This window comes from Nematolebias whitei, chromosome 13, assembly GCF_014905685.2.
Source record: "Nematolebias whitei isolate Nwh7 chromosome 13, NemWhi1, whole genome shotgun sequence".
In the NCBI taxonomy this organism is placed as follows: Eukaryota; Metazoa; Chordata; class Actinopteri; order Cyprinodontiformes; family Rivulidae; genus Nematolebias; species Nematolebias whitei.
The window spans coordinates 13,385,546-13,399,458 of record NC_056510.1 but is presented as its reverse complement, the minus strand read 5'-3'; the positions used below and the strand labels follow the sequence as shown (position 1 = coordinate 13,399,458).

The 13,913-nt window shown below is 34.8% G+C and overlaps 1 protein-coding gene across 1 annotated transcript in view; it reads left to right on the top strand.

Moving 5' to 3' along the window:
* Positions 1-9,303, top strand: part of stxbp5l (syntaxin binding protein 5L) — a 55,294-nt gene extending 45,991 nt beyond the window's left edge. Inside the window, exons 13-17 of the mRNA XM_037686115.1 lie at positions 2,860-3,223; positions 5,295-5,460; positions 5,781-5,892; positions 6,857-7,077; positions 8,793-9,303. Of these exons, the coding sequence (XP_037542043.1) occupies positions 2,860-3,223; positions 5,295-5,460; positions 5,781-5,892; positions 6,857-7,077; positions 8,793-8,834 (905 nt within the window). The 3' untranslated portion in view covers positions 8,835-9,303. The remainder of the gene's footprint in view (positions 1-2,859; positions 3,224-5,294; positions 5,461-5,780; positions 5,893-6,856; positions 7,078-8,792) is intronic.
* Positions 9,304-13,913: the final 4,610 nt, after the last annotated feature.

Genomic DNA, 13,913 nt, shown 5'->3' with positions numbered 1-13,913 from the left:
TATATATATATATATATATATATATATATATATAAGCATAGACATGAGAATAAAACCAAGCCATTGTCATAAAATAATTAAATTGTAATACAACATTTTTAAAACCATTAAATCACCAATAATATCAACACAATCATGATAAAATGTGATGCGCTCTAAGTCAAATAACAATCTGATCTTATTTGAACATAGAGGTACCTATGGGCAGATGCACAAAACCTTTATAAGGATTTTTTTTTGTATTTGTTCATTTAAAATGTGATAAAATATTTGTGCAGGATGTTCACAATAGCTGGGGTTTTACCTTTTTTTTTTTTTTTTTTTTCCGTTTGCCTTATTTTTTTAATTGCTGTGATTTTTTTTTTTTAAACTTCGCCACCCCCCCAAAAAAAATAAAAAAAATAATATATATATATATTTTTTTTTTTCATACAATTAGCACCATCACACTTCCAAATAGTCGAACATCTCAGATTCTTTGAAAAGAAAAACACTTTTGAACATTGTGCCTATAGTTGTGCACATCTGAACTGGTGTTTGAATATACAGTAAAGTTGTATGAACTGTGGAAAAAAAAGTTCATTATTAATCTACACTATAGACTGTGCTTTCAATAAATCTAAGACATATTAATGTTTCACATTTTGACGCAGCTTTACGTCATGCTGGGAGCTGTTTGGATTCAGAACATGTGGCATGCTGAACTTTAGTCAGGTCAAATGTTGTATACAAGGTCCCTCTCTCCTTACAAAACCTGCTAAATTTTGTGTTTTTGTCCTCTAAAATCTGCCTTTCAAAAATGAAAATAATATGACACTTTATTGTTTTGGTCTTTAGGCACATAAAATCATTTAAGAAGTTGATTTCTGACCTGGTGAAAATGTTAGGTAGTTGTTGCCTTGATATGGTAACGTAAAGCAGGATTGGCCATCAGAAAAGCATTGTTTCAAAAATGTTACCGATTCATTTAATGAATCTCTTACCTTCCTGACTCGATCACCTGGGCCTTGCAGTTTGACAGGGCTTCTGCTAACTCCTGTCCAGATGCATGCATTTAGAACAAGAAGCATTGTTTAAAACTATTCATACGTAACCTTGTTTCAACTGGAACACAATGCAGGAACAATCAATGGAACTCAAAGGTCAAAAAACACATTGATCTGACTAAGGCCCCGTTTACACAAAAACAATTTCTGTTGAAAATGGAAAAGTTTCTTTGCGTTTGTACTCAAATGTAAGAAAATAGCTAATATTTTATCTGACAATGGAACAATTTGAGTACGGTTTCCAGAGTCCAATGGCTCAAAAACGTCCCGGTGTCCGTTGTCGTGTAAACAGAAAAAAAAAAATTCTGTCAGGGAATCCCTGGCTCATGCGCAATATGATGCAAAACATAATGACTTCCTGCAATCCACAAAAGAAGAAACTAATCTTTATTAACTTATAGATAATTATAGATTATAGATAATTAGATTCAAATAATTATATATATATATATATATTTATATATATATATATATATATATATATATATATATATATATATATATATATATTACTTGGACATTGGTGGAAAGTCACCCTAAGCAACAGTTGAACCTAATCGTCTGTCCATAGAAATATTTTATTCTGTAGAACTTCTTTTTTTTTTTCTCGCATGTGCACTTAGAATTTCAAGTTTCAATAAACATAGCACCAGCTAGTGGCGTGGTGGGGGAATTGCATATTTTCCACGTCTACTGTTGCTGTGTAAACAGAGACTGTAATGAGAATGTTTTCATGTAAATGTGTTAATGGAAATGGGGGAGGGGATCATTTTTCATTGGATCATTGCCATTTAAACAGGGCCTAATTCTGTTGAATTAAAACATGAATTCATTATTATTATTTTATTTAGTCATTTAGAAGAAGCACAAACAACAAAAGTAATTCACCTTAGCAAGTTTGTTTGGTGCATTTAAAATTTTGTATATTACACATGATTTAACCATCATGTCTGTGTATGCATTTGTCAAGAAAGTAAAACTGCTTATTCATTAAACTGATTAAAAATATATAGAAAAATGGGATTGTCTTTTTTTCAAGGGGATCTAAGTCACACTGTTTAGTTTAACTTATACATAAGGTGTATGCATATTATGCATAAGATGACTAAACCTGCTTTCTTTAAATTAAACCGAATGTATAGTCAAGAAGAAGATGTACTGAATAAAGACTATTTGCAAAATCCTGCACAGTGCATGTACTGTGCATGCTTTTGCAAATACAGTCTCTATTCAGGAGCTCATAAGGTTTTGCTTCTTTTTTAGTGTGACGAGACAAATACAGTATGTCAGACATGCATTACTAGTCCAGAAGCCATAATTTGTGGAAAGAAAACAAGAACCTGTTTAAAAAAAACATCAATAGGCTCCAAAAAGCTGGGCTCTTTAAAGCAGAACTTGCTCCCTCGAGACCAGACGTACGTGAGCTCATTACTGGAGGGTCACAGATTCAGTTCTGAGAAATGACTCACCCACCATAAAGAAAAGTTGAAAATTCACCAAGTTGTTTTTTTAAGTGCTCTTGTGGATTGTTTTTTTTTTTTGTTTTAGCAATATCAGGCCTAAGATTAAACATTAATTGATATGCAATAGAAAATCTTTAGATGTGAAAATAACATGTGAACCTGTCTGTTATTACATTATTCCACTCGTTCAAATATTATCACATCTTAACTATAATTCTCAAGGTTGTAGTTTGAATTTATTTAAGAAAACATGTTTTAAACAGAAATAATTTGAAAACTGATTGAAATATAGACCCATAATACGCTACAAATCTTGTCTCCTCTTCTCAACGCCGTCTCAACACTTACAGGTGCGGTCCAGATGCTGAAGGGCTCTGTGTTACGCTTTGGTTTCTTGGATTGCATGGGAGTCCTCATTCAGAGCCCATATGAGGTTTGGCGGGACCAAAATGCCCCTGAGGACCCTGATCGGCTGCGGAGGCGCAAACTGGTCCACTTTTCTCCGTCATCCTCCCAGGACGCCTACGGAGATGGACATTTGGCCGTGGTGTGCTCCGAGAGGCAGGCCAAAGTCTTCATGATGCCCTCGCAGACTTGCCTCTTCGTGCACAACATCACAGAGTCCTCTTTTGTGCTGCGAGCCGACGTGGTATCTGTGTGTAACAGCGTGTGCCTGGCCTGCTTCTGCGCTAACGGACATGTCATGACTCTCAGGTACAATCCCATCAGAGAGCTGCATGTGGCTGTTCCTTTCATCGGACTTATTAACACTTTGTTTTAAGTTTCTCAATAAATTAAAATAAGCATGACAAGCAGTGTTTTAATGTACATCACCCACTGAATGTCATGCAAGGATTTTAGACTAAAATAGTTTTATGCTGAAACAATTAAATTGTGCAAAATATTTGATTTTGTGAGGCCCAGCCAAGTTGTGCTGGTGCTCAATGAATGTGTTGAAAAAAATTCTCAGCCTCCACCAGACCAGAAAATAGCTCAATGTGTGTAAAATCTATTGCGTTATCCCTATTGTTTATGTTGGCTAAGTTTGATTAGCATGCGTCTTGAATTAGATTGACTCCAAATGTTATTAACAGATATACAATTGATTATTTTCAGAGTATTTAAATTATTTTCAGGGATTCATGAGATATCCATCTAACATCCTAAACATCCACTTGAATTGTCCCCATTTTAACCTTTTGAATTAAAAGTGCCTATTTTGGTGAATAAATGTATAAAATGTCCCATTTACAGGTAAACTCATGAAAAATGTGAATTTCATGAATATTTATAACATTTTTAGCGTTATGGAAATTTGCAGCTAATCAGTCTTTTCTACTCATTTGGAAGCTAACTGGTGGCACCAGCTTACATGTCTTATTGTGTGAATGTTTATGAAGCATTCACACTATTGTCATCCATTTTTTTCTGTAATATTTTCAGCACAATTCTCGTCCCGCAGTTTTCAAGCTATTTCAAAAAATCATATATCAAAACATTCGGCTCTTTCAGGACAATCCTGCTATGACTTTTGGTATTGGTGCAATGTTAGCTTTTAAAATATTTAGCCTTTCTGCCATTTTTTCCTCAGAGAAAATGAATTGAGCTCATTTTACAAACTTCAAATCTTTAGATCCGCTTAAAGCCTTTTTCTGCTCCTTTCACATTTTGTTCTGGTTCAGCTTCTTTCAGCTTATTTATGCAAATGTAAACATTTCTTCAGTTAATTTCAGCTGGTGTTATTTTTTGCTCTTTTGTGCTCCTTCCACATTCTTTCTTAAAACTCAACATGTTTGTACTTCTTCTAACTTAGTTCTGCTAATTTCATTTCAGCTTGCTATACTCCTTTCAGCTGATTTTTGCAAGTTTCAACTACTTCTGCTATTTCATCTACTATTTAGCTGTTTTTATGCTAATTTGAGCATTTCAGCTAACTCCACTTTTAAGCACTCATTTCAACTTTTTTCATCCCAGTTAAGCAAACATGTACTCTCTCCACTCCGTCTTGTGGTTAAAGCATCTTTCTGATTTTTAGCTACTTCTCAGTTGTTTGTGGTCATTTCAGTTTTTTTCAGATAATTTCCACCTTTTTTTGTGCTCATTTCTGATTCTTTCAGCCAAATTGAGCAAACATGTTCTTGCTGCTTTCTTCTGCAACTTTAAGCTTTTTTATAACTTTCCAGCTACCTTTTTAGCTAATATTAACTGTTTTCAGATAAATTCAAGTTTTTCATAGTAATTTCAGCTACTTTCGGCCAAATTAACTTCTGTATGCTAATGTCAGCTTGTTATGCTCCTTTCAACTTTTTCTGAACTTTCAGCTACTGTTGAGCTGTTTTATGCAAATTTTAGCTTTTTCAACTAACTACACATATTTTAGCTAATTTCAACTCTTTCTACTTCCTTCTGGTTGTTTAAGCGTCTTTCTGCATTTCGTCTACTTTACAGCTTTTTTAAGTTAATTTCCTAATTTTTGTGCTCCTTATTTAAAACAAATTCCACAAATATGTCTTTCTGCTTTCTTCTAATAATTTAGGCTTATTCTTCCATTTCAGTTACATTTCAGCATGTTTTTTAAGTTAATTTCAGGAATTTTTCAGCCAGTTCTTCTTCAATAAGCATTCACACTGCATTTTAACAGGAAATGCAATTCATCTAGTTTTAGTATTGTTGGACCTAAACCTGATCCCCATCTATGGTTGGGTACTCTTACATGATATGTTTATTATTACAGAAGAAATCCTGGCGTCTAATACGTCTTTCATTCTTGTCATTCTGTTCACAGTTTGCCCAGTTTAAGACCGCTGATGGATGTCAATTACCTGCCTCTGACAGACATGCGCATTGCTAGAACATTTTGTTTCACCAATGGGGGGCAGGCGCTTTATCTCAGTTCCCCCACGGAGATTCAGAGAATTACATACAGTCAGGAGATGTGTGACAACCTGCAGGTGAGCGCTGTAGTTAGTCTATACATCCCTGAGTTGAGAAAAGTACCGATGCAGTAAATACGCAGATTATGTTATTTGCATGTTGAAGTTTCCAGCTGAGAGAAGGCACTTTTGGCAAATGTCAATCTAGGAACACATTTTATATACGACTATTTTCAGTAGCAACATATACACTGATAAATGTCTGTGGATTCTGTAATGTGATGTTACAATAGTGCCATCTACAGGCAGCAGGAATGTCTTTTTGTAATGATTGCAGTATGACAAGTCTGTTACTCAAGGCTTTATTTATTTTCCTTCCATGCCTTTTTTTATTGCAGGAAATGTTGGGAGAGCTTTTCACTCCAATAGAAACACCAGAAGCCCAGAACCGAGGATTTTTAAAGGGCTTTTTTGGAGGAAATGCCCACACATTTGACAGAGAAGAGCTCTGTGCGTCTTTTTGTCTTACTTTTATTCATAATTGAATGTTTTATTCTAGTATGTGGTGTCATAAAACACCTACATCATGTATTTGTATATTAAAAAAAACATGTTAGTTAAAGGTACTCATTGCAAACTATAAATTAAAACATAAAGGGTATTGTGAACTTGAATTCATGAAAAGGTTCAGTTTGAAATAAAGTTTACTTCAGTGTTTTTCCAGATGAATTGGTATGCAATTGTGAAATGCAGGTATGCACTCAACGTAAACAAAACACTCTGTGGAACAGATCTTCAATTGTTTACCTATCTCAGCCCCTTTGGTTGTTTCCACAGGTAAACAAACATGGTAATGGACAATCATTCACAATTTTTGCTACCATTTTTTTTATTATTATTATTTAAGAATGCATTGATCATTGAGGGAGGGTGGCATGGTGGTGCAGTGGTCAGCGCCGTCTGTCACCTGAAGGATGTGGCTTCATCTCTCAGCCTAGCTTGGTGGAGATTGCATGTTCTCCCTATGCCTACGTGTTTCTTCTGGGTACTCTGGTTTCCTCCCACAGTCTAAAAACATCTGTTAGGTTGATTAAAACTCTAAATTGTTCCTAGGTGTGAGTGAGAGGATGAAAGGTTGTAAGTTTTTACGCGACCCTGTGATAGACTTGCAACCTGTCCAGCATGTCCTCCACCTCTTGCACAGTGACTGATGGAAACAGACTGTCTGGGACCCAGAAAAGAACAGTGAAAAAAAAAAACCATGGCTTTACCATCAATTTAAGAAAATAATTGATAATTGTGGATTTTGGTTCATACTTAATTATATTTACTGGTATTAATGGCATTGTAATGAGTACCTTTAAGCTTTACAATTTAAATTGTTATCATTACAAAAATATATAGTCAGTATGTTGTAGTAAAACTTCACAGCGTTCTATCCTTTTACTCTTTTGTTGTCTAATATGATTTTCAGTTGGTGAGGCTGCAGCTGGGAAGGCTTCCCGCAGTCTGGCGCAGCACATCCCTGGTCAGGGAGGGATGGAGGGCATGAAAGTGGCAGCAGGCGGGGCGGTGGGTGAATTAGCTCGAGCTCGTATTGCTCTGGACGAAAGAGGCCAAAGGTTGGGCGAGCTGGAGGATCGAACCGCCCTGATGATGACCAGTGCAGAAACTTTCTCCAAACATGCCCATGAGGTGAAAAACAAAACTCAAAACTTGTGCTTAAATGTCTGAAAACGCTAAACCAATATTGAGAATATGAATATTAAATATGAGAATACAGGTTTTGTCATCTTGAAAAGCATTTAGTCATAATGCAGCACAACTATGGGGTGACGTTTGTGAAGTTACAGTCAAAAATTACCAGCAATGTTTTGGTTTATTTAGCGTTCACAAGAAAAAAAAAAAGTTTGTTTTTCAAAGTCATATTGCCACCATGTTATTCATACATTTATAAATGTCACAGTTCCAAACTAAATATTTAATTTACAAGCTAAATATTTAGTTTACAAACTAAAATACTTAACTTGCAAGTTAAATATATAGTTTACAAAATAAATGTTTGTCCAAGCTAAATGTTTAATTTACAAAATAAATATTTAACTTGCAAGTTATATATTTAGTTAGTGGACTAAATATTTAGGTGTAAATTAAATATTGAATTTCCAAGTTAAATATTTATTTTTAAAACTAAACATTTACTTTCCAAACTAAATATTTATTGCCCAATAAAAAAAAAAAATTAATTTCCAAACTTAACATTTAATTTCTAAGCTAAACATTTAATTCCTAAAATAAATTTTTAATTTGCTAACTAAACATTTAGCTCAGACCTAAATATTTATTTTCAAAGCTAAACATTTAATTTCCAACATAATTTTTTAATTTAACAACTAAATATTTAGCTTGGACGTAAATATTTATTTTTCATACATTTAATTTTCAAAATAAATGTTTAACTTGCAAGTTAAATATTTAGCTCAAACCTAAATATTTAGCAAATATGCAAATTCCTTACCAAAAAGTGGAAGTAAACTCAAAATAAAAGCTGAACCTCTGAATATAAACATCTTGCAAAACCACCAAAATACACCAGAAGTAGAAGAAGAAGAAGAAACAGAAGAAGAGAAGTTGCAGCTGGCCAGACTGAATTGCTTCAGTTTTCTCTTTTGTGCCGTATTTTATTTAAAATACTAAAATATCTCAAATCTGTCTTCTACTTCTTGTGTTTATTGGCAGTTTGGCAAGAGGTGGTGTATGTTTAGAGTTTATACATTTATTTTGATAGTCCACCTCTGCATGTCAGCAAGGAATTTGCATATTAGCTAAACATTTACTTTAGAGCTAAATATTTAACTTGCAAGTTAAATATTTAACTTGCAAGTTAAATATTTAACTTGCAAGCTAAATATTTAGCTAGCAAGTTAAATATTTAGGTCTGAGCTAAATATATAGTTGGCAAATTAATTATTTATTTAGGAAATTAAATGTTGGAAAATAAATACTTAGGTCCGATCTAAACATTTAGTTGGCAAATTAAATCTTTAGTTTAGGAATTAAATGTTTAGCTTAGAAATTAAATGTTTAGTTTGGAAATTAAATATTTAATTTACAACTAAATATTTAGTTCACCAACAAATATTTGTAAATAAACATTTTAACTTGGACATAAACATTTACTTGTAAAATAAGTTTTTAGCTTGGAACTGACATTTATAAATTTATGGAAAAAAACAACAACATTTTTTTCTTATGAAAGGCTAAATAAACCAAAATATTGCTGTTAATTTTTGACTGTGTAACTTTACAAATTGCACCCCGTACACAACAAATTTGTTTCCATTACTATTTGATAAACACGTTTCTATGTCATACATTATCATTATCACTAACTTGGGCTCTTTTTACAGCTCATGTTGAAATGCAAAGACAAGAAGTGGTACCAGTTCTAACAGGAGGACTGACGGATGAGACTGTCTGCTTAGAACTTCATGCTGCGACTGGACTTTCACTTTATAAATGAAAGCAATTAGAGGAGACACAAGCGTGACTTTGTCTTTGCAGCTTCCGGGACTGGCTGTGTGTACAGCGCTGTCACGTTGCTGAATTACGAGAACAAGCTTGTTCCTCATCTAGATCGGCCGAGACGCGAGTTGTAAGAGGATGTCGGAATTTGAAGGCCTAAAGATGAAACGGGAAATATCTAACAAGTCTGTATGTGTATGAGTGTGTGTGCGTGTGTGTATGTGCGTAGTTGGTTTTCCTGATTTTCTGACCTTACAGTGTAGATACAAGTTATGAAACCAACAAGAAATGCATGAAACATTGGATGAGTATTAAAAATATACAACTGCCATATAAAAGCAGCATGCCACTTTAACAGGAGATTTGAAATGGAAAAAAAAAATATTTATAATGTAAGCCAACAACAGAAACTATAAGAAATCTTTATATTTTTTTGAGATACTGGCAAAAAGCTATATATAAAAAAGGAAAATGTATACCTGCATTGCTATTAAGCCAAAACCTGTTACTTTCCCTTTATTTTCGTTTGTGATTAATTGTGTTTATTTTTCTTAATTTCAGAAAATATTTCTTGACACTATAAATGCACACAATTAACTATCTCTACACAAAGAATACTCAAAACACTGTCCTTACTTCTAATATTGTAGGCTGCACAGTACAAATTCCAAGTACAACTAACATTTAATCACACTGATCAAGTTTTACGTTTCAGCTGAAGCTACTGGCATTAAGTTGTGAAAAGGGGCGGAGGCAGAAAGTCTATTTGGAATTGTGTGTTTAAATCTGTACAAATCTGTATACGTATATTCATGTGCCAAAAAAAATGACAAAAACAGATTAATCTCTTCACTGCAAACTAACTAAAGAGCTAATATGTGGGAATAATGTGAATGAGATAGAACACATGGGGTTTCACCAATAGGGCATTTGTCATAACTCATTGTTTTTCATAAAAAATATATATATATATATATATATTAAGGGTGTTGGTGTGTCTTTACCTGCTTTTGTCAGATGTATATGTTCAGTGAGCCATAGGTTTGTGTGTGTATTGAAAATACATTGAGAAAGAGTGCCACAGATGCAGAACACGACCCTTTTTCTGCTAAAGCAATCACAATTTAATAACTCATTCCCATCTCTGCACAACACACCATTGTGCATTAAACCCAAGCAGTTTCCACCCGTAATGAAGGTCAGCACTCATGAGGGTCACTGTGTTTGTGATGGTGAGCTGGAATCACATTGGTTCCATCTCTATCGAGTCTCCTGTGTGTTTACCGGTAAACGATTCAGGGGAAGTAACAGTATTTTTTTAGTGATGTACAGATGTTGAGTCAGTGAAGAAACTGTACATGTTTAAAACTCAAAGCAATTTTTTTATTTACTTTTTTTCTTTCAATATTGTTGTTTCTCACTCTTATCTGTGTCACAGTCCTATATTTGATGGTTGTGGCCTCTTAAATGAAGGTTGATGTATTAAAAAAAAAAAGAGCAACTAATGTTTCATGATACATGGCTGTGTATCAAATAGTGATTGTGCCGTATGTCAGTGGATAGCCACATGACATGGACTAACATCAAGTGAGGAGGACGTTTTGTACTTGTGTACTTGTTTGTATTTTGAACTTATCTGAGAAAAAAAAATCTTAACATTGGAGATTTCCATCTCTCACACATTAGTTCTTTATGCACATCAACACACACAGTATGAAGTGAAGCACCTTGGTCTTGTAGATGTCAAGACACAAGTGAATCAGTCTTTTCCTTCTTCTTTTTGTCAGGCTGCTGAGACGTTCCTTAGACTTAAATGGCCTTCTTTCACACACCTTAGCTGACCAGAAAACTCAAGGCTGAGCTACCTACGCATATTTCAAATGTTCCACATAATTGGATTCAACGCTGTGTCTTAATCATGTCAAAATATTAATATTACATTTCTCTTCTATCTCTGTACCGTCAGTGAGATTTGTGTTCAGTGCAGTTCTTTCAGTGGCAGAGAAAACTCACAAAAAATAAAACGAAACCAAAATAAAATTTACAAAAAGTTGTAAAAAAAATAAATAAAAAAATAATAATAATAAACAGACTACCGCTGACAGGGTGTTTTGTTAGTATGTTTTTGGTTTCTATGTTTTCTGGCTTTTTTTATAATACCTGTACAGTTTAACTTTGGGTTAAAAAGTAAAATAAAAAAATATATATAAAAAGACTTGAAATATTTTCTGCATATACCCGTTACTGCTGGTACTGTACTATCTGGTATTCTTGCTCTGTCTAAATCACTGGAACTATGTAGTTCTTCACACAGTAGTATGTTGAAAAGGCAATCCTTTGATTTGAATCTAATTGCCACAAAGTTTGTCTTATTTCAATTGATTCTACCACTTTTTGTTTCTTGATATATTCTAGTGTAATAGAAATTACTTGACGAAAAAGGTCTAAAAATATGTTGATGCAAACGCAAACTGAAATAAACATTGGTTGATGTACACATGGAGAAGTTCTGTTTTATTCGGTCAAAATCAGATTCAGCTTATCTCATTTTGCTTGAAAAGAAGAGTAATATTGCTATATTTTCATTACCCAAAATATTCAAAACCACTTTCGTTCAAGGTTCAAGGTGACTTTATTGTCATCCGCATTTGGTACATGAGGTGGAACAGAATTGTGTACTCAGAGTAATAATATAAAAGTATATGATGAATCCCATTTGTGGATTTTATCCTTTGTGGCTTCAACTTCTGGCTTCCAGCCCTGTGTCTAATTATGTTAGGTGCAATGAAGGAAAATACCCTACCATGAGTTGCAGGCAAAAAAGAGAACAGGAGTATAATGAATCCACAAACACTTGTATTTGCATTTGATGTCATAATTGTCTCTTTTTTTTTTTCCCCCATTAAGTCTTATTACATTCAAAAATATCTACCATACCATACCACTTTATTTATAAAGCACTTAAAACAGCAACAAGGCCAACCAAAGTGCTGTCTAAAGTTTAGTATTGTTACATTGAAGAGTTCATTTGCATGCACACATACTAATAAAATTTAATTTTAGTTTATTTATCACAAAAACTCAAAATAATAAGTAAATAGCCTTTTGGGACTTACAAGGAACTCTTGTTGGTGAGCTGAAGCAAATAACCGGATTCCTGAAAAGCACAGACAATTCCATCAGCATCTTGTGAGTTTCACTTCCGTATTTCTATCCGATTTTCATTTATTCATTCATTCATTCATTCAACCTTTATTTAGACAGATAAATCAAATTGAGCCTCAACGACTCATTTGCAAGTGAGACCAGTTTAGACGGACAAAAAAAAAAAAAATGAAAGTGACACATATAGGATTTGGAGGCAAAAAAATAAATAAAAATTCCTATACAACTCCTTCTTTTTGACCGAGGAGAAAACCCCTGATATTGAAAAAACACCCCCACACATAGGCACATAGTGACATAGTTATTCCGCATGGGAGGGGAGACGCCAAGAGGGGTGATCATGTCAAGGACATACCAGAAACACTGTAAGAGTCTGATAAGAATGGTACAATCAGTCAGTTCCCTCTGGTGAGATCCGTAAACACTCTCGTGCCAAGGTCGACCTGGAACAGCACCAGAGAGAATCCGAGAATCCTGAAATGATGACACATTCATTCAGCTGGTTCCATCTGATAGGTCCACAGACAGTGGGAGGAGAAGGGAGAGGACACAGCATCAAACTACAGGGCCTCCAGGCGTATTGAGATAATGGGGCCAGTCAAGGCCAGCCAGGGAGCCGAATTCAGTTAAGCAACAAATTTATTGGGAACAGGCAGAACATTACAGATTCATGTCTGCCTTGAGTCTTTACTGATCCTCTCAAATCCCAAACATCCAAATTAAGTGGACAGACGCAGGTAGTCTGACCAGGGCCAAATCTGCTGCCGACGACTTCCTTGTCTGTTGATAGACCAGAAACCAGCCAAATCCAAAAAGCAGTAAACCAGTTATCATAAATCCAATTGTATATGCATCCTTGGCGCTTGTCTTCTCGTCGAGAAAAGCTGGCTCGCCTGAAGCTTGTCTTGAGAAAATGTTATCAGTTGCGTTGAGAGACCAACTGACCAGCTCCATAGCAAAAAATTACGACTCGGAAGATTTGTAGAGACAGGCTCTGAAGCAGTTTCACAGACAGGACAGAGCAAAGCAAAGTAGAGAAGGGAGATGAGAGGAAAAGTGTCCGCCCTTGACAAGACCAAGTGGTGAATTTCATATTCAAATTCCCATTGGTCTTTAAGCCAATCAAACCAAAGTGTGATTAACTGACGGCCAATCGGATCCCTGCACTGTGCGATCTAAGCCCGCCTCCAGCAAATGCCTGAAGTTAAAAACTGTGCAGCAACGCTTTTATAGATAAATGGATTAATATCATTACAAAGATGTGTTAAAATATCTTAAATATTATCTTTTTTTTTTTACCAAATATAAAGTATTAAATATGTCATAGTTTTATCCTGTGGTTCTAGATAGAAACAGTACACAAGTTAGCACTTATGGTTGAGTTCCACTGTGGACATCCGCAATCAGAGGACAAGAAGACAGAGAGAAAGTATCAAGGCTGGACATCAGGGGATGTCTCACTGACTGTTGATGCTGCTGTTCTGTCTGGAGGTGTTCAAGCATGATGACCCATTGAGGCTCAGGCTGGACCTGAACCAAGTGTAGCCAAATCATTGGTGTGGGGTCCAGGACTGGAAACGAGCATCATCCTCCCAGCTCGTTTTTTCTACATACAGGCGGTGGACAGCTCTGGGAAAAAGTACGTACATGTACCTCGTTGTATCCTCATTTGTGTCTGACTTCCATTTAATTTATGTTGTCCAGGTGTAACACCAACAAGTGTGACCAATTGGTTCAGGGTTCACCATGACAGGTGTCCCTAAATATGCCTTTAGGAGAAAAATAATAATAATAATTATTATTATTATTATTATTATTATTATTATTATTATTATTATTAT